Raw genomic sequence first — 27,191 nt, forward strand, 5'->3', positions numbered from 1 at the left:
AAATCCCTCATTACACACCGATCTAGCGTGCGGGAAGCGTCACTTTACCACGTCAGTTTTGTTTTCCACAGATCTGAACCATTTCGGGCATTTCCGGGATTTTACCACACGGGTTTGGGAGCAATCGGATGTTTTCGGAGATATTTCCCACGCCTTGAATTTTGACGTTTGTCAATTCTGACGGTCATATCAGTAAACCCATTCGTGTTGTTTTGCGAAAATGTACAGTCGTAGAAAAAGTATAGTATGCAACACGTTCGGTAAACTTTTTAAGTCACTCGTTTATTAAAAACTTGTGACTCAAATGCCGTTTACCGCACTTGTTACATAATATACTATTTTCATTTGTCTTTTCTGTTTTGTTTTGTTTTGCATTGTATTGACTATACTACTTTAATATTTTCAATAACATACATATTTCCATAGGTAAGGTACATTTTCAGAAACTTCAAAAATGAATAAAAAAGCTAAACATCTCGTGAAATAAAAATTGCATTTTTATATTTTTTCGTGATAGCAGGTACCTAGTTTTGGTATATATACTTATATACGCGGACACAGATGTTATGGTCTCAAATCGTGTCAAAAATATAAAAGAAAACATAAAAACAAAAGATGTGTGGATGCACTTACAGGATGCTGGAATTTCTTTACACGAGTAACACCTCCTGGCCCTTTTTTTTTAAATATTTTTTCCAGGTTTTGAAATAATCCCAATTTTTCCAAAAAGGTTTCACAGACTACGGCAATAATATTTAAAAGTGTTTTGGATTCCTGCCGCGTCGCTTGTTGGTGTATCGAACTGTTGCTTTCTTCAGAGCTTAACTAAAACTGTTGGTGAAACGTTATTTGGTTGGTGATACCTTATTTCAACCTGGGAAAACTATCGAACTGAATAGTTTCAGTTAAGGCCTGAAGAACCCAAGAAGAGAAACGTTTCAATATATCGAGTTCAATACATCCACAACCGACTGATGCAGAAGATTTGTAAATAATAAAGAAGGTATCATCCCATAATAAAACAATGGTGCCAGATTTAATACAAGAGAATAATTAAGTAGTCATATTTACTAACAATGTAATGTTAACATTTCAAAATCCTCTGACTTGCTTGATAGCGATATGCTCATCTCCTGAACTCATTTGCTGGTATTCGAAAAATTCGGCTGTGAATGTGGCAGTCCCCGAAGACAGCGTTCTCAAATAAGTCGAATAACCCATTAGTTCAGAAAGCGGCACTTCTGCGCTTATCACCTATTTAAAACCAATGACGTTACAGGATAATCACCATCTAGCTACTGGTTATGTATACATAACTCATTCCAAATAAACTTTTAGTCACGTCGTAGATGACACGATTCCTAAAACCATCCTCGCCAATCTGGAATTTAAAAATCCAGCTCGCGATTCAGTTGGTAGCCCTACTTTAAAAAAAGTGGGAGGTTATAGTTGTATCACGAGTTTTTGGTTTAAATGAAATTTTTAATCAGGGGGCTTTGTAACACTTTGTTTTCTTGCATGAGAATTTAATTTTTCAAAATTAACCGCTCTTAACAATTAAGTGTTAAAACTTCTAAAGTTACACTTCAAATATTCAAATTTTCATAGTATCCAATTATTAATATTTAGAAGTACTGACTGTTATGTTTTTTTGTTATGAATGACAAATAAGAAAATAATATCGATTTGTTCATCAAGAAAATCAAGATTTGAAACATAGTCTATTTTGTAAGTCACAAATATTTACATGTTTATAATATAAAATATTTTGATTAAAGGAAAATATGAATATGACGGCAACTCTGTGTCGACCAAGCTTGATGAAGCGGTTAAAAGTTTATTTGGTATTATTTCATTAAGGTCGTTAGGATTTACGTATATCAACAAAATAAACTTACTCGCGTGTTTCCTTGGGTCGAAACGTCTTTTACGACCGCTCGCCTCCTTGCCAAATCGTGCAGTATGCCTGACGCGTGTTCAGATGGCGCAAGTATTTCCAAATTCATAATCGGTTCTAGTATATTAGTTCCAGATTGTTCTAAGAGCTGCATTAAACATAACAGAGTGACATAAACAATGGTATAGCCTTTTACTTATATTAATCTATTTGTGGAAAAGAGTGTAATAACAAAGCTTCAGTTTACACAATATACATCGCATAAAATTACGGGCGACATGGGCAATGAAGATTAAAAAGAAGAGATGCAAAGTGTGGCAATTCCAAAGTAACCACTTTGTATTTAACGCTTATGTGTCGGGAAAGAACGAGCAGTTTTAAAGTTGTTAAATTATGATTTTATATTTTAAGAGTTAAGTTAACAATGTCTATTTTGTATTCTGTGCCTTTTGGTTGTGGTCTGTGTCTTTTGTTTTGACCAGAAACTAAGAGGAACGACGGAACTGTGGTGGTGGTGCACATGTTTTAAGGAATAAAGATTAAGTTAGAAGAATTCCGTTTTTATCATTTTTTAACATGGTAGCAGTCAGTGGTTGTTGAAAAATCAAAAAGTAAATGAAAAGAGAAGTAAAATGGCTACTGAAAAGAAAGACGAACTGATCTTGCAAGTGTTTGATGGATCGAGGGACAAATGGAAATTTCGACTTATGTTGCTGCTGCAAATGAAGGATTGTGAAGATGTAATTAAAAAGCAAGAAAGACCTGAAACAATCACCGAACTGGAATGGAACAAAAAGGAATTGAGAGCAAAGAATTACATAGTAAGCAGTCTCAACAATACACAACTGGAACTAGTTATATCACAGCCTACGGCAAAAAAGATGATACAAAAATTAGACGAACTATATTTGGTAAAGAGTAGTGCTATTAAGCTGTTATGTAAAAGAAAGCTGTTAGATATAAAAATGAATGAAAGAGATAACCCAACGGAATTTTTCAATGAATTCGAGAAACTATGTAACGAACTCAAAAATACAGGAGAAGACATAACCCACGAAGACAAACTAAACTATTTACTGCTTGCGCTGCCAAAAAGTTTTTCTCATATAGTCGACATTGTAGATGCTTTACCTGAAAAACAAAAATCGGTAGAGTATGTGAAATCAAAACTAAATATAAAATTTCAAAAATGAAAGAGTGACAATGGAAATAAAACGTCACAAGTGTTCAATGTTTCACGTGGAAGACATCAGAGAAACACCTCAAGAAGTCAAGGAAGTTCAGCAAATTACAGACAGAGTGAAAATCTACCAAAATGTTACAAGTACAATCGGATAGGGCACATTCAAAAATATTGCAGAAGTTATTCACGAGGCCGAGGTAATTATCAACGAAGAGAAGAAGACAGTCGACATGTTGCAAGTACATCAAAAGTAGAAGCAATTACACATTCCATGTGGAGGTTATGATGACAAAAACTGAAGAATCCCCAGCAAATGAAGATCACATTGCATGGCTGCTGGACAGTGGTTGTTCGGACCACATAGTAAATACTGAAGTATTTTTCAGAATTCATAAAACTTACAAAACCAGTAAATGTCAAGGTAGGTGACGGTTTTTCCTTAACATCGGAAAAGGTAGGTAATATTAATGCTTTGCAGTTTGTGGCAGAATCATAAAAATAAATATTAAAAATGTATATTTTGTGCCAAATATGAAAAATAATTTGTTAAGTGTGTCTTGTATTACTAAGCAGAATAATTTTATTATGTATAGAAGTAAAGCAAATGATATACTAGAGATTATTCATACAGACTTGCACGGTCCAATAAAACAGTAAGGTTATGAAGGTGAAAAATATTTTGTAAGTTTTATTGACGATTTCAGTAAAATTGCGGTAGTTTATTGTATTAAACACAAAAATGAAGTATTTGATCGTTTTGTGCAATATGTCAAATTAGTTAAAATCAAACGGGAAAGGAAATTAAAGAAATTCATTGTGATAATGGCAGAGAATATATAAATAAAGATTTTTACCAGTTCACTAACAAAGAAGGTATATATCTACGACCAGGACCCCCTTATACTCATGAGTTAAATGGCGTAGCGGAAAGATACAACAGAATAATTATGAATCGTGCTAGATGTTTACTAGCTGAAGCAAAACTTGATAAATCTTATTGGCCAGAATGTATTCGAACGGCTGCCTATATAGGAAATCGTTTGTTGGCAAACACAAAAGTTCAAAAAACACCTTATGAAATCTTTTTTATAAAAAACCCAATGTATCTAATTTACGCTTGTATGGAAGCACCGCATTTGTTAGAATTCCAGAAGAATGCAGAGAATCAAAATTAAATCCAAAAGCAGTCAAAGGAATCTTAGTAGGATACACCGACTTGGGCTACAAAATTCTAGTTGACGGCAAAGTGATAATTAGTAGAAATGTACAATTTATTGAAAGTGACACAAAACATATAAGCTTAAGGAAAAGTATCTCCTATGAATGTGACAATTCAGAAGAAAATGAAGAAGTTAAAGAAACGGACAGGGATAAGATTCAGGAGGTAGAAAGCTCACTGAACAAAAAAGACAATGAAGAAAGCACAGAAAGATTAGATTCAGGTCGACCAAAGAGACAAGTTAATCTACCAAAACGATATGATGATTACGATGTTTATGTTAATTTTGCAAACGTTTTAATTCCAGAAAGTTATGAAGACGCAACAAATGGTGCAGAAGCAAAGAAATGGAAGAAAGCAATGAGTGAAGAAATAAGAAGTTTAGAGGAGAATGAAACATGGACAATAGTTGATATAACCGAAAATAAGAAAATTATCGAAACTAAATGGATATATAGAATTAAAACAAATGGACAATATAATGTATGAGTAGTCGCAAAAGGATTTCAACAATTATACCAAGAAGACTACTCACCGGTAGCAAGAATGTGTACTTTAAAAGTTTTATTGTCAGTAGCATGCAATCAAGGATGGAATATAGAACAAATGGATGTGCAAACAGCCTTTTTAAATAGAAAAATCAAATCAGAAGCTTTTATTTATCCACCAAACGGCTACAAAGTGGAATCAAATAAAGTATGTTTATTAAAGAAAGCTCTTTATGGTCTGAGAGAAAGTCCACGAGATTGGTACGAATGCTTTCATAATTTCCTGTTAAGTTTTATCTTTGTTCGCTCAAATTATGACTATTGTTTATATCCGAGAAAAATTGATCAAAAGCCAATATATGTAATTTTGTATGTTGATGACTTACTAATTTTTAGTCACGATTTAAATGCAATAAACGAGGTTAAGAGTAAATTAAATAAACATTTTAAGATGACAGATTTAGGCAAGATAACAAAGTACTTAGGTATTAAAGTGACATACATCAACCCGAAGGGAAAATGTTTTTAGACCAGCAAAATTATATAGAAACTTTAGCGCAGAAATATAATGTTCATGGATCAAAAACTTATCACACTCCAATAGAAATTAATTTAAAATTAGAACCAGCAGAAAATCCAGAAAATCGTTATAAATATCAGTAAACAACAATTAAAAGTAACAAATGTGTTTGGCAATTAATGAATCTCTTTTTTACGATATAAAATCAAGGAGGTATGTTAAATTATGATTTTATATTTCAAGAGTTAAGTTAGCAATGTCTATTTTGTATTCTGTGCCTTTTGGTTGTGGTCTGTGTTTTTTGTTTTGACCAGAAACGAAGAGGAACAACGGAACTGTGGTGGTGGTGCACATGTTTTGAGGAATAAAGATTAAGTTAGAAGAATTCCGTTTTTATCATTTTTTAACAAAAGTAAAGTCAAGTGATAAGCCCAGTATATAAAAACTATTACAGATATAATAAAAATAACGGATTCCAGTTTACAAGTGAGCTTTTAATACATATTGCAACAAATATTGTAGTACTGGTTTCATAGTTGGATAATTATTGAGTTTCTTAACCGGGGATTTGTCATAATTACATGAAGACTTTATCCTGTCAGAGGACTGAGGCCTCTCGAAAAGCTTACTTTCTTCAGGCTGGCAGACAAGCAACACTGTTACTAGCTATTGAGCTAGTGAGAAAATTTTGTCCGAAATCATATGGATTGAAACCGATGCGCCAAGGTATCGAGCCATACAAAGAAACATTTACAGTGAAATTTAACAGAACTGTCCATTTCGAGATGCTTGTACTTAAAAAATGTTCTAACAGATTTTGTGGGAGGAATTGGGTTGAAAATTTCCAGACAAATTATTGAAAATTTAGCGAAGCTGCCACGGAGTCCGATTAGAGAAATCTTTAAAGCCTTTTGCGTTGTTGACTTTTTTTTCGTGGCTTGGTCTTCAACACCACATTCATTCAGCACCTTTTTTCGGTGCTATTTTATATGATGTATCATCATCATGTATAATTTCGCTGGCATTAAAAAATCTTGTCACTAAAAAATTTGTAGATATATTTAGATTTTTATATTATAGTTCATTATGATTTTCAATTTTGTTAGTAGTATACAGGGTGTCCGGTGGTTGATATCTCGGAAACCGTTGGCAATAGAAAGAAATTAATATATACGGACGTTGTATCACCAACGTTTCTAAGATATCAAACGCTGACGCACTATTGGGGCGGCCTGCCTAGCAACACCTAATATAAAAGGCAATAAAGGACATTCTACGGCTACGTGAAACGATTCTCAACGACGCGCCGTATAACAAGGCAATGCAAATGGCCGGACATTGACGACATTTCAAGTTTGATTCGAATGGACTAATTTTACGTTGTTGTAATGTAAACAAATTGTTCTTTTTAGAAAACACTATAGCAAGTTTTTGGATACCTACAGAGTGACAAAAAAATATAACGTTTTTAAGGTTACGTCTATATTGCTTAAGTATGGCAAAATATTTTCTTCATTTCAATAGTACAAAAAAATTTTTTGTTTTTGGAGTTAAAGTTTACACTTTAAGACACATTGAAAATTTATATCTAGGAATCATAAAGTGCATAAATATAATTTTTACACTCTCTCTGAATTCCGTGATACAAAATTTTTTCTACTAATGATTTTGAATTCTTAGGTTCCTAAGTTTTATTGATTTTTTAAAAAAATGACTAAAAATGGCTAAGCTGTTTTAGTAAGATCAAAACTTGTAAAAACGATTTCCGCAAAGATTAGCTGCGACAACTTGGGACCCTGTGAAATAATACGTACACAGTGTGGATCCGGTTACTATTGTATGTGACTTAACCAGAATGTATTTAGTAAATAGATATTAACTTTCAAACGCCCAAATTGCCAGAAAAATTAGAAGTATGTTCTCTACTTTTTTTTGTTTTAACAAAAATTCCTTGTACGTTTAAGGGTCGACTTCCCTCCGTCCATGGCAATTTTTGGTTTTAGGAATTTTTTCTTAATAACGATTCACTAACAAATAACATAGTTCCCTGTTTTAATGTTTTTTTTTATTTGCTTTCAAGATATACTAAAACAGAAACTTGTTGGAAACATACTCCAAAAGCGTTTTAAATTTGCTTTTTAATGTTTGCTATTACGTTTCTATAGCAGTCTTTGTTATAATGTGACAAATCAAAGGGGGTCCTGGATTTTAAATTTTTTTTAATAAGATTTGTAGTATCTATGTCTATCAGTAACAAGTTTCTATGCTAAATAAAAATGAGAAAACCGTCGTTAGCCAAGTATCTTCAAATTTGGTATAGAGGTTTAGAATCTAAACCATTTGTTTTAGTAATATACCGTACATATAAATAGGTTGGTCGAAAACTGAATGTATGAAAGTGTCTTTAACCCAAGCCGGATTAAACCCTATTAGTGAAGAAGTCCGGATTTTCCTATACTTCGATCCACTGTGCGACTCGTCGTAAATCCCAATATTAATTTTATTGTGAGAGATGCTTGCCGCAAACGAATGTCGAGTTTTTTTTTCGGTAACCGTACATTTGGCAATTCTCGACGCATTAATCCTACGAATATGGTGAAGTTGTGAGAAATACCTTTTTAATGAGCTGCGATGCAGTGGCCGACAAAAAAGTTTCGGAAGTTCCTCGCCCGACCTCTAGCCAGTGTAGTATTACTTGCGAATTCATAACCTGCAATTAAACATAAATATTTTTAATAATTCAGCAGCCATGTTCTTGTTCGAAGAAGCTGCTTTTGGGACTGGTCAAATAAAATGCCCTACACATTGTCTACAATTAGACAGAACATGAAAAAGAAATAACAAAACAAAAAAGTATATACAAGTTACAACATATACAAAATTACGCGCCCTAGAGATATTCGTAATGATCTGAGCTAATTTATTGTCAAAATTTTTTGGTCAATATTGCGTGTTTGCACTGATAGTTCCAGTGGATGACTGTGATACTTGGCTAACTGTTCTCGAGTTGTATTTTAATCTGAATTGTGCAAAAACATATTTTTCATTGCTTTTCATAGCACTATAACACACAGTAAAGAAGTATTTATAAGCATACGTAAATATACGAAACTGGCGTTTAGAATCACCCCCTAAATAAGTAGTGCAAATTTCCAGGCATGCTAGGTTTTTGATTTCCTTTTTTACAGAACGGTTTGGTAATTCAGAAAATTTCAAATTTATTTCTTTTTAAGAAAGCCATAATGAATTTTTGCAGTTTAATTATTTAATTATTTTTAATTAATTATCCTATACTAAATAGTTAATCAAAATATTATTACTACGATTACAGCATTATTTTTCATAATAAAAACCAAAACATATTTGCGGAATTTTCTGAGAAATCTTAATTGAGTGGTTCAGATATTTAAATTCCTCAAAATATTGCAGGACAAATTAATTTATTTGAATTTATTGAATTGTTAAAAAATCACTTTGCAAATAATCCACTTGCAGATTGATGTTATAGTTGGCTCTTAAATTGAACCATCGTAGATAAATATCACACATTGTAGGATTTTCTCATATTAATGGACCCATAATTAGTCTATCCTCAAATTGCACAAGTATTTTTTGTATTATTATTTTGTATTACTTATCGTTTGCCACTAATTCATAATAAAAAGAAAACCCTACAACGTTTTCAAAAATCAATATTTTGAAAATGAAGTGACGTTGTATGACAATATACCTGCGAGCTGATTTTGGGACCATGCGTTAAACCAATTAAAATTCCATGTTTAAGGGCCACAAGCTGTTTGGGAAATATAGCGGCGATGTTGCTGGCGTTGTCCGGCGATTTATCATACTTTAAAATATCTTTGTCATTCTGCGTTGCGCCCGGAACTATTGATAGATGGAGTTTTACATACTGACGGAATTTCCCTATTTTAGATTCGTTGACGTAAACCTCTGATACTTGTTCGACGGGTGTTTCGCGATAGGCAATTTGTAAAGGTCCCAGGTCTACATCGAGCTTGTATTCCTTAACTATTCTATCTCTTATTATGTCCAAATGAAGCTCGCCCATACCTACAACACAAATTAGCTTCTGACTCTAGACTCTGATCTTCAATAGTTCACCTGCCAGAATTGTTTGACCGGTTTCGGAATCATAAGTCACCCTTAAACTTGGATCCTCCCTTTCTAACTCAGCCAAAACATTTTCGAGAACCGTTTGCGACGCCATGCTGGAAGGCTCGATTGAACAGAAAAACACTGGCGGCGGAATGTAAGTCGTACCACCGAAAATACTATCGGACAGATCTGTTTGTGTTTCTTTGTATAACTTTGCGAAATTTTTCTGTGCTTTGTGATATGTTGATAACGAGGAGGTTAATAAATCGCCAGACATCGTTTTCTAAAATCCATTAAAGCCCGAAAAAATGTACAACAATCGAATATATACGATTTAACGATTTAAAAACTCAAAGAAGTTCAATTATAAAACATAATTTTGTTATTTGTTGCTTTCCACCAAACTAGAACTATTTACAAACAACTTGTTTTGTTTGAGTTATGCAAGTGCAAGGTAGTTTTCACTTCGATGGGGTGTTCCCTAGACACTGTGAGTGTATGTTTAAAAACCAACCAAAAAAAAAAACTAACCAAAACATTTTAATTGAACACATATTTTGACGAAACACGATCTTTTTGGTGAGTGGCAGAGTGTTCGAAGTGTTTTCGGAGCGCGAGCATAGAAGATGCAGGATTCCAGTCGGAGTTCAACAAGCGAATGGATGATATCCCGGAATATAGTGTCATCATATGTGTTTGGTAAAATATGTTGATATGTTGATATGTTGATATACACTGACAGTGTCTAGGGAACACCCCATCGAAGTGAAAACTGCCTTGCACTTGCATAACTCAAACAAAACAAGTTGTTTGTAAATAGTTCTAGTTTGGTGGAAAGCAACAAATAACAACAAAATTATGTTATATATATATATATATATATATATATATATATATATATATATATATATATATATATATATATATATATATATATATATATATATATATATATATATATATATATATATATATATATATATATATATATATATATATATATATATATATATATATATATATATATATATATATTTAAATTTGATACCTACTTTAAGCCCCGAAACTACGGCGATGTTGCCAGCTCCAACCGAAGATGCTTCTTGAAACTCATCCGCGTACGCTATGTAAACTCTACCGGCCGCCTCAGATTTCTCTCTTTGTACATTATAGATGGTTTGGTTTTTCTTAATCAATCCGTTATATATTCTCAAAAAAACCAAAGGTCCTCTTTGTTTGTCATGCCTAACTTTAAATGCCCGTCCGCAAAAATTATCTTCAAATGCTGAATAAAAATGTTTCGTTTGAGAGGGCGAGGGTAAATAAAGTATTACGGCATCCATCAACGATTGGACTCCAATATTTTTGTAAGAACTTCCCAAAACCACCGGAACGCCAGTCTAAAAATCCTCAAAAAGAAAATAATATATAATGATAAATAATATATAATACATATATATATATACACACACACACACACACGCGCGCGCGCGCGCGCACGCACACACACGCACACGCACAAGCACACGCGCACACGCAGCCGCACACACGCACACGCAGCCGCACACACGCACACGGAGTCGCACAAGCACGCACGCGTACACTCACCCGCACACACACGCACACGGAGCCGCACAAGCACACACACGCACGCGCACACTCACCCGCACACACACGCACGCGCACACTCACCCGCACACACACGCACGCGCACACTCACACGCACGTACACACACGCACGTACACACCCACACACACACACACACACACACACGCACGCACGCACGCACGCACATCGCAAGCACGCACACACACACGCACGCACACACATACGCAAGCACGCACGCACGCACGCACCCCGTTTAACGCAACATAAACTATATTCAGTCACAACGCGACGACGGTACAAAGCTATGGCTTCAATCTAAGTCAAGACTCTGTAGATGTTCGAAAGTCAATACTGTGTTTCCGACAATCCGCTTTCATGACACTTTCCCAAATGCCACTCCAATGTAGGGAACTTGGGAGTATGAATCTCCAGTTTATTTTGTTGGAAGCCCAAAAATTTCGAATGGAGTTTACATTATCTTTATTTCTGAAAAATTGATAAAGTTCTTTGAGGTTATGTCTGGATCCTTGGAAATTAGTAGCGTGATCACTAAATATTACAGATGTTTTTGCTCGTAAGGAATATCAACTTTTTCTAGTCTGCAACCGACTATGAAAATATCATTATCTAAGATCGGATTCAATGATAAAATTTGCTTAATTGAAATCCGCTTTCCAGATTTAACATCAGAAATTTCCTTGAAGAAATTTTGTTGTTGAATAATAGTTACTACTTTGTCTAATGCACGATTTGATTCTTGAATGGAGACGGGTCCAACGTGTTTATTTTGGTTTCGCGTAAACAAAAAGCAAAAGTGCGATGTAATTTAAAAAATCGTGAAAATTTTGAAAAAATTTGGTACCAAAAGTTATTTACTAAAGATTTGCTTTCGGCTATTAAAATGACTTTTCTCTCTTCTGGCAAATCAAATATGTTGCAACCAATATCAAACTTGTTTAATTTTAATTCGGGATTTAATAGGAACTTAGGGCCACTCCACCAAAGGTTGGATTTTAGAATGTCTTGAGGACCTAAACCTCTCGAAGCGATATCAGCAGAATTGTCTGCAGATGTTACGTGTCTCCACTCATAGATTTATGTCAACTCTTGAATTTAAGATACGCGATTGACTACAAATGCATTCCACAGGCTGGCGTGCGATTTGCGCCAGCTTAGAGCAATTTGGGAGTCTGACCAAAGACTGACAGAAGCAATGTCTAGTTTATTACAGTAAGCATTCACAATTTGCTCGTTTAATTGAGCTAAGAGCAACATAGCACATAATTCTAATTTTGGAAGTGACAGTGACTTGATGGAAGCGACTCTGGACATGGAAGATACAAGACGCACAGAGACTGCGTCATCATAATGCACAACTTTTAAATAAGTACAGCAGCATAAGCTTTCATGCTAGCATCGGCAAAACCATGCATCTCAATATTCTTGATTTTTCTATCCAAAAAGAGTGGTCTTGGTATGTTGAGATTTTGACAGAAGTTCTTCCATTCAAGAAGTATCGACTCTTCTGTGACTTCCGCGTCCCAACTCGACTTTTGAAGCCAAAGTTTTTGCATGAGAATTTTGCCCCTGACTATAACGGGATTACCCAGTTAGTCAACACACTGTGGCTATTGTGGACAAAATTTTTCTTTTGGTTATCAGACCTTTCTATGAATTCTGTGGGGTCGAAACTAAAAAACACACAGATACAGAGTTCCAAGTTAGACCGAGAATTTTGCTGGGGGAATCGTCTAAATTCATGATGAGAGTCAGATCTGCTGTGTCGGGAATCTGATTAACAAAATTCTTTGAATTTGAGGACCATTTGTGCGATTCAATAATATATTAAGTTTGTTGATCAAAATTGGCAAGTCTTGTAAACTGTTGCAACCAGAGAAAATATTGTCTATATAACATTGATTCAACGATGCATCAGTACCTAATGGGAGGTTACGACCAGAACTCATGGCTATTTTTTTAGTACACGAGTGGCGAGAAAGCCGGAGGGATTCATACCGTATGTTAAAACTAAAAGCTCTAAACACTGAAAGGGGAGCGACGGTTTCTCACGCCAAAGAATGTTCTGTAAAAAGGATTATTTGGAAAGTTAGCACAAACTTGCAGATTCTGAATTTGCAAAGTATATGATAAAGTTCCGGTTGTACTCGATAACCTTTCAAAGTTGTATCGTTTAGGGATATTCCAGAAAAAGTCGGACAAGAGGCGTCAAATACGACTCTTAATTTGGTAGTCACGCTTGAATCTTTCAAGACGCACAAATGAGGGATAAAACATTTGTTGTAACCTTCAGAGGTTTTCAAAGTTAAAGGGATTTTCCTAGCGTGTTCTAGTTGGACAAATTCATCGATAAACTTCTTGTATTCCAAGAAAAGAGAGGAATCCTTTTCGAATCTCTTTTCTAGGGTCATAAATCGTTTTGATGCTCTCGAGAAAGAATTTCTGAGTTTCTCGTATTCTGTGGGAGATTTAAGGGGAATACAAACTTGATATCTACCACTTTTTAAGATTTCAGTAGTCTAAGTGAATATTTTTTCGGCAACGGATTCTTCTTCATTTAAGAAGGTTTAGACTGAATTTGTTCCAGTTCCCAGAATTTTGCGACTGTCTTTTCTAACTCAGAGGTTTGAGCGAGTATGGAAACTTTTCCATGTACAACGGTCGTAAAGTTAGTGGCAACACTGAACGAAGTAGTCGCCGCTGGAACGTTTCCAGCTATCAAATAGCCTAAGTGGGAATTTTGAAGAACTGGCAGGTTAGATCCTAGCTTAATTAATCCTTCATTGAGAATGTCGTAATAAGGGTCTGCTTCAATGAGCATGTTTATATTTTCGGGGATATGAAAATGTGGATCTGCAAGTTCGATGTTTTCTAATATTTTTAACTTTTACTTGGGGTAATTTGCAAGTAATATTTGGAAGAACAGCACACGTGACTTTAAATTCCACATCAGGGTTGACGTCAGAGTATACACCATATACCATATATACCATTCTATGTGACGCTGCACAATTTTCGGGAATTCCGGAAATCGACAACACTTTAGCCTTGAAACTAACTGTTCAGTTACAAAAGAGCTTTGACTGGCAGAATCCAATAGAGCCTTGACTTGAATAGGAGTTGCATCTTTTGAATATACTGTGACTAAAGCCGTAGCTAATAGCATTTGAGAACTTGATGTTGAAGCGTGTGAAAGAGATTGATTTTTTTGGAGTTCTCGCGTCAGAAGATGTCGACGGATTCCAAGAGTTGCTCTAAAATGTTTGTTGGACACTGCTAGAGTATCTAGAAGTTTCAGCAATAGGCCTTGAAGCATTTGATACGTGTAAAAGTGTATGATGATTGGATTTTTGGCATATCAAACATTTTTTTGTTAGTCGACAATTTTCAGCAACGTGTTTACTGTATAAACAAATAGAACAAATATTGTGTGACTTTACAAATTCCTGTTTTTCAGACATCGGTATGTTATTAAATCCGTAGCACGTATAGATACGATGACCTTCCCCAATGCAATAGATGCATGAACTTTGATTTTGGAATTGCGAGCATTATTATTTGTATAAAAACTAGTTTTATCGTTTTTCTTTGAAAATTTAGTTTGCACAAACACTGTATAAAATTGGAATTATCTCACCAAACTTCCGAAGCACGACGAACGCATGTCCAACTCGTGTCGGCGATTTTTCGAATATCAAACGAACTTGCAAGTGGCTCCGCTGCAAACTCGTCGACGCGTCGACTCTATCGAGGAGTTTATTTGGTTGTCGGATTGTCTAACTATCCGACAATTCGGCTCGAAGGACCCAACTTTTCCCTTTGCTTCGCCATAAAGAAATATATTAATAGTGAAAAGGGCTTAAAGGGGGGTTTAGCGATAGGGCGATTGTCACGTGCCCATTGTCAAGGGCGGTCGTGATGGACTGGCTGCTTTTTGCGACGCATGTCTGGGAAACAGCGCCGTTGGGGCGGGTAGTCACGTCTATAAAGCGTAATCGAGGGAGGCGCTCGACGTTGCCACGTCTGACGCTATGTTAGCGTCTTAGGGTATTAGGTTGTTTCATCAACAGTCAACTATGACAGCCATATGTTTTTTTGAGAGATCAGGCATTTTGTATTTCGAAAAATGTTAAAAAATTTGACAAAATATTTTATTATATGTATATATGCAAAACGGATAAACTAATTAACTTATAATACATATAGTATAATAACGATATAGTGTAATTTCCATGATTCGTTTACTTTGTTTTGCGGTAAATGCCAAGAAAGTCTAGTAACCTCCCTAGGCATTACCAAATACATTAAGGTACGACAGAAATAATCAGGTAAGGCTCAAAAACTCAAGAAAGAGTACCGGGTCGCATAGGCGCATGATCGGACCAGATCCCTTTTGTCGAGTAGCTAAACCCATTGCAAAATCAGCAATTAAAAAATGTATGGAAAACGAATCCTGGAACTGATATGCCAGAACAAAGAAACGCCAAGGAATTCTATCTATAAATCTATAGACCAAATTTACAGCAGACCACCTGAACTACAAAAGAAACGTTGGAAAAATTACTGAGAGTGGAAAAAAACAATAAATGCCGATTCTGCCAAGAAGAGGAGGAAACAGCTACACAAGTGCTATGCCAATGTGAAGGTCTGTCGAGAGTGCGTTTTGATCTGCTGAGCGTAACCAAACCAGAGGCAATGAATTACACCAATGGGCCACTATGGAATCAGAGAGACGAACCTAGATAAAGCCCTATAGCTATGGAGCGAATCCCAATAGATCCATTGGATCGCAGTGAAGGTCTGGGAGAGTTATCTCGAATCTCGCACAGGGCATATCACATTAGTGAAGATGGCATCAACAACCTCTCGCATGCGACATGCCCTGTCGAGATTCGAGAAATCACCCCAGAAAAAATTGCTAAGTTTTTCAACTTTAACTCTTGAATCTTCCTTTTTTTAGAGGGGAACGGGGACTAATGGGTTATCTTTTCTTTGTCACACACGTTAATATTAATGGCAAATATATGTAATGAGAGATTGTTTTATATTATTTCTCAATTTTCCTATCTGGCTGCATTTTTTGGGGTTACATCTTTTATTAACGAGTAATTGTGGAATCATTTTAATGGTTTATCCGTGGTTAAAATAGGTGCTTGTGGTATATTTTGACCGTTACTGACGGTGACAATCTTGTGTATGTAAAATTCTATTAATTAATAAACGTTTCTTAAAATTGACTACTAGTTAATAACTATAACTAAAAACATGCTTTATTAAAAAGAACTTAAAGACCATTGGCAATGTATGGAAATGAAAAACGGCGATTTTTTCTTACATCCTACAATTCCGTTATTTTTCAGTTTTATAAAAACTACTATATGAACTCTAATCTTAATTTCTCGAGTAAAGCCCTTAAACTTGTTGCTAATTATTTCCGAACACCCTGTACATGACGTATAATAAATAATAACTCAGCGAGTTATTATATAAATAAAAGATGTAAATATGATTATAAAGGGTGTTTCAAAAATCGTCAGTGTGCAAGCAGCGTCAGTATATTGATGCTCTAAGTTTTAGCAATGTTTTAACATTGCCAACGCAACTGTTACACCATGAAAAGCCGATTGAACGAATAATCTGAAGATGCCATATTTATCACTGAATAAACGTGAAAAGTATAATTTAGTTCCTAGCGTAGACCGTGCGCGGCGCTACCGAAGATTATGTGTATGTTTACATTGAGTATATTGTATGGACACTTGTTCGCGTCTAGAGCGTCACACATCTTGGCATCAATGTTAAGGGTAAAAGATATACAAATCTGTTTTAATCATATACTTATTCGCGTATGAAGCGTCATTATTAACTTATATTATTATTTCGGTTATTTTCGCCAGTTCTGGTGTGCGTTGAGTGCACCAAGCGTCAAGTATAAAGAAGAATAGGTAGGTACGTATAATTTTCTTCCAGTAGGGGGACTTTTCAAATTCTCGTGTTTTTTGGCATTTTTCTGTTCTATTTCTAGATTGTTTCAGAACGAATAGGAGTAGCAAAATTATAATGCTTGCTCGTAATAAGATTGATAGTGATTGATTGACATTGACATTGACATTTTAGAAGTTTTAAAAGTTTTTAAAAGTTATAGCGTATTCCCACTTTCATATGGCACCCGCATATTGAAGAAAATATAGAGAATTATTCGGTTTTTGCTTTTAGCTTGCAGCGCTTTGCAGCTTTCATATTTTGAACACAACAAATTGTTATATAGAGAAACGTAGAAAAACCCCAAAACATGAAAAGTTATTTGGTCTTTTATAAATAAAGCGGACAGCGCAAGCACACTCAAAATCACCTAAAACAAAAAGTTTCTATTAAAATTGTATACAGAATACACAAAAATAAGGTTAATTTTGGAAAAAAAAAAAGGTGCAAATACTAGAAATAATTCTGCAAAAATGGTCATTTATTTACCAAAAGAACACCTTTGCTTAGCTGTGTTACTCTAATCTTAGCAGGATTTATACACCGTGCTTAAAAATATTTTTTTTCTGAACATCTTGTATGAACGATATTTTTAAAAGATAAAATAAAAATTGATCTACACGCAAAGAACGTATATTCCCAACTGCTGTAATAAATAAATAAAAATCTTTTTTTTTTGGATACTTTCAAATTGTAACCAATCATATATGGAAAGTGCTACTATAATCGAAATATTCGGAATTTTAAATTAATAAAAATTAAAACAATTTTAAAATATCAATAATAGACAAAGTTTTTCCAGAATCTCGACTTCACTAACGAGTAGACGCATGCTTTTTTTGTTCTATTTCTTAACATTTAGGCCATTTAATTGCTGTAATACTTCAAACGTGCATTCACCATCTACAAATTCAATTAATTTTTTTTAGCATTAAACAAATTAACCAATTTAACAATTAGCAAATTAATTCAATTTAAAACTTTTACTGCACATAACAGAACCAAAGTTTGGCTAAAATTTTAAAACCGCTAAAATTTTTATTTTTGAAAAGTAACTAATTAATTCAGTTACATGCATAATAATTATTTTCTTTTGTAGATACCGAATACCGCTGAAGAAGAAGCGGCTTCCATTGGTTCTCGACAAAGCTTAAATGAAATCACTGAATCCAATCCATCACAAAATTTGGGAGAGTTTAAGCAAAATGGGGAAAGAAGGAAAAGAAACACAATAAAAGGACTTTTGTATGTATTCTGAAAGCTATCTATTAAATTTTGCTCGACATGTATGTAGGGACACATACTAATGAAAATAGCGTGCAGAAAATTATCTCTTTGCCAGCTAGAGATCCTGAAAGAAGAAAATTGTTGAATTTCTTAAGAAGAAAGGGCAACTTTTTAAATAGTAGTGTGATTCAGAAGCCTGTTAGAAAACAACAATCTAGCCAAAAAATATTACCCTGCACAAACTGTAAAGGTTTTTTTTGCCTCAAAACAGCTTTGGCGTCACAGGAAAAAATGCATGGGAACATCGGATTAATTACACCAAGCGTATAAATAAAATGTCAACCTCCCAAATAGTTGGAATGTTTAGCACTGAAAGAAAAATATCCAGGACTGTTCGACAATAAAGACTGGCCAAAAATCAAAGCCTTCGTTCAAAATGAATATATAAAGAAAAGGAGTTTAAAGTAAAACCGCAACTTTTTTGTTTGCAAATGCTTTTATGGATGGATAGATCACTGACGAAACAAGTGTAAATTTTATTTTGTTTTGTCTCTAGCTTTAGTTTTTTTTAATAAATAATATTTTTGTGGAACAGTACTAGTTTCAATAGTGTGTGTGTGTGGGTGTGTGTGTGTGTGTGTGTGTGTGTGTGTGTGTGTGTGTGTGTGTGTGTGTGTGTGTGTGTGTGTGTGTGTGTGTGTGTGTGTGTGTGTGTGTGTGTGTGTGTGTGTGTGCGCGCGCGCGCGTGTGTGTGTGCGCGTGTGTGTACGTGCGTGCGTGCGTGTGTGTACGTGCGTGTGTGTACGTGCGTTCGTGCGTGTGTGTACATGCGTGTGTGTGTGTGTGTGTGAGTGTGTGTGTGTGTGCGGCTCCGTGTGTGTGTGTGTGCGGCTCCGTGTGTGTGTGTGTGTGTGTGTGTGTGTGTGTGTGTGTGTGTGTGTGTGTGTGTGTGTGTGTGTGTGTACGTGCGTGCGTGTGTACGTGCGTGCGTGTGTACGTGCGTGCGTGTGTACGTGCGTGCGTGTGTACGTGCGTGCGTGTGTACGTGCGTGCGTGTGTACGTGCGTGCGTGTGTGTCTGTGCGTGTGTGTGCGTGTGTACGTGCGTGTATGTATATATATATATATATATATATATATATATATATATATATATATATATATATATATATATATATATATATATATATATATATATATATATATATATATATATATATATATATATATATATATATATATATATATATATATATATATATATATATATATATATATATATATATATATATATATATATATATATATATATATATATATATATATATATATATATATATATATATATATATATATATATATATATATATATATATATATATATATATATATATATATATATATATATATATATATATATATATATATATATATATATATATATATATATATATATATATATATATATATATATATATATATATATATATATATGCGAAAATCCTTACGTCATATCATGCTTGCAATTACACTGATGGTGGTCATTTTCAACATATTTAGTGTTGATTTTTAACTTTTTAAACTTTCCTGTATATCAAAGGATCCGAAAAATAAATGTTCACCAAAAATACATTTTGTTAATCTTTTGATTTTTATTTTTTCGCTCGGAAACGAGTTAGGACACGAAAACAATTTAAGAGTAGGGGAGTTAGTATTCAAAGCAATAATATGTATTTTATAATAAATTATTATGCGTTTATGATGTTCGATGTACCTATAATCCTCTTCAAAGAATATCCAAATACGATACTTAGCGATTCGGGTAATCCCTATAATAATATCGGCTCCATTTAGTTCTCAGAACAAAGCGACGGCGACGTAACGCACATATAAATAAATAAATATAAAATTCACTGTATTTTTAAAACTATTTCTATCAATTGATAGGTCAGTTGCCAAATGTCAACACAATCGAGAAAAAAAGAATCAACGCATTGCAAAAAGATTTTTTTTGGATGATTAATGTTGGTGCATGTTTTCTGAAACGCTCTGTATAAAGTATATTCATCTAACGAAAAGGATTTTATGACATGGAAATGCATATTTATTGATTTAGTTTAGTTTTCAAAAAATAAAATATGTTGGTTAAATTTACATAATATAATTATATATATACATACTACGGTGGTTAAGTCTTCCTTCAATAGACCTTTTACATTGAATAGCTCCTCCGGTTGCGTTAAGTCCTCCGTATACGGAAGACCTAACGCATCCTACGTTAAAACAACCGAAACATCGATCTGGTTCGTTTACCAAAATTTGAGAGGGATGAGTTTTAGCTGTTTTTCGGCTATTTTGTATATATTAGTTCAGCGGTTTGACACCTCGACGATCGTCGCTAGCGGCGCTCGTATATTTTCATGCGTATATGTTATAACTACACTTCGGTGAATAGGTCCTCCCATGTATACCAAATTGTCGTTTTACAGTATGTTACTCCTCCATAAAAGTGACAACACTGTTTGACGTGGTATACTTAAATATGCATCTTTTGTATTTGTTATTTACATTTTTTCAAATTTTTATTGGTAGGTATATTGTTATTTAAAGTTTAGAGACGAAATAAAATGAACTAACATCTAAAATAAACGAATCTTTATTTAGAATTTGTTTGTCTTTGTAACACAATAAAAAATAAAATACAGATATCCTTTTGGATTTTTTGGTGGCTAGGGTATGGTATATAATAAACGTACCTATAATATGCCATATAATCCAAATACAACACATATACAATATACCGAGAGAATAGTTAAACTGAGGCCATATATTAAAAAAATTGCAGAACTTAACATAAGTACTGTTGAAATGAAAAATTCCTCTAAATTAATGGGTTTATAGATTACTTTTTTGTATATTGATTCTGAATGAAAACCTTTATTTTTAACCAGTTTTTATTGTGCAGAATTTTAGGATTTCTAGAAATAAGATTTAGACATTCACCTTTTTTAGGAGGACATTTCATTTTAATGTAACCTTTAAAAAAATTCATAACTAAATTTTTCTGCTCTGTTGTCCATGGAACTAGCTTTCGAATTTTTGGTTTTTGAATACTGTCCGAATCCAGCTTACTTTTTTCAGAATTTTCAAGTAGATCCTGTGCATTTGACGTGTCTAGATGTGTCTCGTCATTTTGTTTTTCAGTAGCCTCCCAATTTTCGTTTCCATGCTCATTTTCTTTTGATTTTGGTTTATCAGACATATCCATTAAATTTTCTTCCAAATTTATCTCAATCTCATCTAGCGATTTGCCTTTAAAATGACCAGCTTCACCATTTTCCATAAGTATAAGTAATTTGGAAATTCTAGAAGTTTGATAAATATCGTCGGGTAGGCGATACGACTGTCGATGTATACCCAAAGTGTGACCCATAAATGAGGCCAATTGCTCCATGTCGTTTTCAGACATGTTAAATAATTGAGTTAAAGTTGCCAAATGTTTTCGAAGTCGGGTACAGGTTAGAGCATCCGGGTTTTTAGCTCCACAGAGTGAAGCGTGTTTTCTTAATGCTTTATAACCCACAATTGGCTCAGATGACTTAGGATTTGCGAATAAGTAAATATTGGACATTTTCAGAATCTTACTTCTACACCTTAAAACTATGTTTAAGTGTTCTTGTAATTAATATTGGCACTCCCCTTCCCCTTTTACCTCTTATGACAATACGCTTAAAACTGCTCATTAGAATTTTTTCAGTTCTTCATATGCCTGAGAATTCTCATGATGAATTATTGATTTGTAAGTGTTTACTAAAAGTCTCTGCAACTCTCCCGGACGTCGTCTATTCAGTAAAATTATTCTGCAGTAGATGGTTTCTATTAAAGTAGTATATGATTTTTCATCACTGGAGTTTTCTTGCAATTTGTAGAGTGCATCATCAGTTTTTTTTATCAAGTAATCTTTTAGTAGTTTAAGTTCAGTGGCAAGGGGTACTAGAGTGACTTTATTCCATTTATTTATATTAAGATCACTAGAAGCTTGGTTGGAAACATCAAATTTCCAGTTACCATTTATTAACTGTATTAGAGTTTTAAGGTCAGCCTCTTGTGTTGCAGAATATGTAGATGCAAGGTAATCAGATTTTTTAAAGCTGTATACTAGTGCGATATCGCAACACTGTTTCAATGTAGTGCCCATATTTAATGCAAATGTTGGAGCTTGATATGTTTTGGAATCCTTGTCAAATCGAGATGCAGCTTTAGTTGCCGAGACTAAAATATCGTAGTTATCCGGTTTAAGGGCCTCAAAGAGGCCCTTAATAGCGGGTTTTATTTTTTTTATCTCCAATAATAATCTGGCTAATTCTCTCATGTTTCTTGAAGCCACTAGAATGAAATGGTTCTCTCTGTGAATTTTTAAATATCTAGATGCAAATGCACATATTAAGGGATCCTTCTTAGCAACTAGCGATATCTTATCGGCCCTCATTCTTGGGAAAACATTAATTTTTAGTTGAGAGTCCACTTTTAAATTCCGAATTAGAAAGTTTTGAGCTTCAGCCTGAGAATTTCTCATAGAGTATCCTTTATTTGGATTTTCGCTGCAATTTTTGCGGTGTCTCCATAAATTTTTCATTACCTTTTCTAACTGGTTTACTGATATCGCGACTACTCTGCAGGTAATTTCCTTTCTTTCTTAAAGCAAAGAGTTATTTTTTTCTGTCTTTGCTTTGCTTATCCAGTGATAATATTTTTTGTACATCAATTTCAGATTTATGGTTTCTTTCGATATGTCTAGGAAAATTTAAGACCTCCGTCTCGCAATAGTAACAAAACGTACTTTTTTAGATTTTTTTTAGAAGTTGTAACAGTAGTTGGAGTCGTATTGCTAATATCCTTATCTAAATTCAAATCTTCGCAGATTAAGGGACTGTGGGGTGGCGTGCAGCAGATTAAAGGGGAACTAACGTTAGAAAATATTTCCTGAAAAAACATTCATTTGATTTTTCTTACAACTTATTATTACTAATGCTGCCTAAAAATTTGGTAAAAATTAGTTTAGGACCGAAAGAGGATTGAGCTGGTATTTTCATGAAATACATAAGATTTTCTAAAATGAAGATACTTGGGTTATAGGTTACCATGAATTGCGTGGGATGGTTTTATTTTATACTGCAAATATTTTTTTACTTTATTGAAGATTTTATTTTTCCAATTAATTTGTTCAGACGTTCCTTTTTATACTTTTATATTTAATGAGATAACATTTTTTGTGAAATAATAAACGCCTTCTTAACATTTTAAAATCTGAAATAGATGTAGGAACGACAAGTTTTACAACCAGATCAGCATAGTAAAAAAAAGGAATTCGGAATTTGTTTAAGAAGAGAGACAAGTTATTATCCAAGTATGATTGAATAATTATGAATATTATTTATTCGACAATTTATAGTACCACCATAAATCATTCGATTCTTGTGGCTTCAAAAACAAATTGACAAATTAGTCAGATTTTAGTTGGAGACAAGAAGAGCAAAAGTACATACAAATTCCCACCTCTGCGTTCATTACCGACCACTATCTCGAAACTATGTTGCGCTATCAAATTTTATGCTTCTAATCAAGCCTTAGTATAAATAAACCTTAATATTCCACGTCAATATTCTTCAATATTTAAATATTAAATAAAACTGATTGTTTGTAAAAGATGTAGGAAAACTTTCTTTAGTGCAGAATAATCTAACGTAACAGATTACTCCGGGGAAGCAGGGTATGCAGGCTAGTTTGGTGAATATTTATAATCACTCTGAGAATATTCACGCAGATGAAGGATTTGGTGAAATTATTTTAGTGAAATTATAGAAAATTTATTAGATATCCCAGCAAAAAGGAAAATTTCATCTACGAGAATTGATGTGGTCTATTAGAAAACAACAATAAAAGTCAAAAAATTCATACGTCAAATTAAAAATTGTTCCCAGTATTTTCTTATCGCTCTCTGTCTAATGTGTATTTTAAAGAGAAACCTTTAGCCTATTTCTAGTAAACGCTCTCCAACGTGGCTTATTTATTGTAGAGAAATGAATCAAGGCGCCTATTACATTAAAAAATGTTTCCATTTTAACAAAAGCGGAGAAACATAAGTCTGAACAGATTAATTATATAAGGTTGAACATATCATAAATCTTCCTCCGAAGATGGTAACTTAGTTTTTAAGTAAAATTTGTAGAGATGCGCATATAACTTCAAGAAATAAAATATGTTTTTTTTTATTTTAGTAATTTATATCATTTCATGCCTTTTGTTTTTCAAGTAGCATAAGTTACTAACCGACTCATTATCACTAGGAAGATATTCTGGATCTGCTTTGGAATTATTTGAAGGCAAAGAATTAGAAGAGGATTCGTTTTCCTAAAAACATATGAAGCTCCAAAATCCTGCATTGGTTGCTGGTTTGATAATCTAATTTCTTCACACTATAGCAAAAGTAATCGCTTAGACGCAAATATAAATAAAAACATACTGTGTGTCGGAAGAGAAAGCAAAGCAAAGATCTTTTGAAACGGCATTCGGTGTAAGAGGTGATGGTTCGTCCAGGGGTTTGTTACAAAACCACCTATTTTTTTTCTTTATTGAGTTTGCACCACAAACTGCATACTATAAAAAGTTATATTTAGATATGGATATTTAACAATAATGTAATACTTGCGTATTCTTCAGGAAATAACCTTCGCGCCATGCTGAAATAAGTATCCCATTAATATTTTTTACTTAATAAAAATCATTCAACAAAAAATAGCAAATTTGCAATGCCTAAATGGAGATCACAATCTCAAATTTTAATTACTTACCTAACAATTTTCCTACTACGAAACATGCACAGAACCGTAAAAACACGTGAAAATTAAAGGACGCACACAGCTTCAAACAGAAGTAACCGCCTTCGATGCTCTAATAAACGGTTCCAAATTCTGAGACATTTGGCAACGCGGGTGGTGAACTTATCCACCGTAATCTGTAATATTTAAATATTTAAATATACTCGGAATATGTAATCCATTTATACATGAGGAGGATTCTTGACTGTGTTGGATAAGGAAGACGCATCCGCTGGAAAATATGTGAAAATTGAAAAAATAAATAGTCAATTATTTTGCAGAACACGTTTGTATAGTTCCCAATTATCCAGTATACGCGCAAAAAATTTAAATATACACTCTCCTTCTGGGAGAAGACCTATTGGTGCGCCACATGTGGACGAGCTATATCATTACGGATGTAAATATATATATATATATATATATATATATATATATATATATATATATATATATATATATATATATATATATATATATATATATATTTAAATATTTTAAGTTTCCTTTTAAATAATACTGAAAAAATACGTGAAGCTATTTTCTTACTAATAATTTCTTTTAAACGTTAGATATAACTCGCGAATTGGTTGTGGGGTTTTTAAAAGTTATTTATTGTATTATTATATATAAATTTTAGTTTTTGGAAATATACAAAGAAAATTGTTTGATCACCAAATAATATGTAAATTATTTCAGGGCGAAGTTTCGTGGTAAACAAAATAATTAAACAACCAGAACACCCCATGAATGAACCATGCCGACAAGAATTTCCATTACTAGCCCTCTTTTTCTATTGTACAATCTGTTTCACTTTGCCCATTCCAAGCTAGATCGAGTTCACTGATTACATCAGACATATTTTCAACACAATTCTCATTGAATTGAGTTGGAGATACAAGAATTTCTATTGGGTTTATGATATTTAACTAAGTTTCTTTGTCGTAATATTATGACTTTGGCTCAATATATTTGTGTCCTTTGTTGTGTGCAGTTGCAGTGCAGTCTCACAGTTTTGACGTGCGAACAGCAATTAAGTCAGATTTTGACACAGAATTTGAAGAAATAGTTTTGCTGTCTAATATAACAAGGAGAAAATTGTCATGATGAGATCATACACCAAGTCCTGCCAGCACACATCTAATTTAAGTTTCTGTTATTCTGGAGCAAAATTTCTACCTAGACCATAATAAAAAAAAGAAAAGTGTTTTTTTCAATCACTGAATAACCTAATACTGGTTATGAAGTAAAAACCTCACTCAACTTTAACCAAACCCTCAATTTTAAATCAATAGTAGTGCTGTTGATTGAGAGTTGTTCTTAAACCCACAACTGTGACTGACTTGAGAAACAGTAATTTGTACAGGGCGTTTCTGTATATTTTGCACAATACCTCTAAAAAGAGTTAGAAAAAGACTTTAATTACAAAAGATGTAGGATTTTTAATCTACTACCTTTTCGTAATTACAGAATAGAAAAAACTGAGTTACAAATGTATCAAAATGACATAACTTAATAAAAATAATAATAATAAAACATTATTGTTTTAAATATAACACCTAGTATGTTTTAATTTATTTGAAAAGGACTTTTCATTTTCATTTCAAGAATATAAAATTTGTCTACATTATCTTAAGTCAAATTCCTTCATTTATTTGCAAATTTATGTGACTTGAATGTGAATTGTTGAATTAATTATTTATAAAAAATTGCCAATAAAAATAAGCTTTAATAACAATAAAAAATAAATTAATTTTATTTAATGTAATAACTTCATAGCCTTTATTTCTTTACTCCATATGCTCAACATACAAGTTCTAGATTTACTTCAAATAGATTTTTTTTAAAATCCCAATAAAACATATTTAATGGATTGAGGTCAGAGCTAGTGCCTAGCTATGGTATAATCCCGCATTTGCCAATCCAAAGGCGGAATTCTTGTTAAGAGAGTTTGTTACTTTACTTATATTATGGGCCTTATAAGTTCATTAAATAATTGCAAAAGAATCTCCTCCAAAAGCACTTCGTTTTATTGTGAAACAATGTATGTGTCTA

The 27,191-nt window shown here is 33.4% G+C and overlaps 1 protein-coding gene across 8 annotated transcripts in view; it reads right to left on the bottom strand.

The window, feature by feature from the left end:
• LOC132708241 (ribosome-releasing factor 2, mitochondrial) overlaps positions 1-27,191 on the bottom strand; it is a 30,724-nt gene that overhangs the window by 769 nt on the left and 2,764 nt on the right. For 4 of the 8 annotated variants that reach the window (XM_060680426.1, XM_060680427.1, XM_060680422.1 and 1 more), the window contains 6 exons: positions 10,476-10,823; positions 9,430-9,706; positions 9,038-9,378; positions 7,922-8,017; positions 1,899-2,045; positions 1,076-1,254 (listed from right to left, as the gene is read on the bottom strand). In XM_060680426.1, coding sequence (XP_060536409.1) covers positions 1,093-1,254; positions 1,899-2,045; positions 7,922-8,017; positions 9,038-9,378; positions 9,430-9,706; positions 10,476-10,823 — 1,371 coding nt within the window. In that variant the 3' untranslated portion in view covers positions 1,076-1,092. Of the gene's footprint in view, positions 1-48; positions 154-505; positions 741-1,011; positions 1,382-1,898; positions 2,046-7,921; positions 8,018-9,037; positions 9,379-9,429; positions 9,707-10,475; positions 10,824-27,191 lie in introns of those variants that run through there. The other 4 variants (XR_009619882.1, XM_060680423.1, XM_060680421.1 and 1 more) reach the window with 4 other exon arrangements.

Source organism: Cylas formicarius, unplaced genomic scaffold (genome assembly GCF_029955315.1).
Source record: "Cylas formicarius isolate icCylForm1 unplaced genomic scaffold, icCylForm1.1 PGA_scaffold_10__41_contigs__length_53128322, whole genome shotgun sequence".
NCBI lineage: Eukaryota > Metazoa > Arthropoda > Insecta > Coleoptera > Brentidae > Cylas > Cylas formicarius.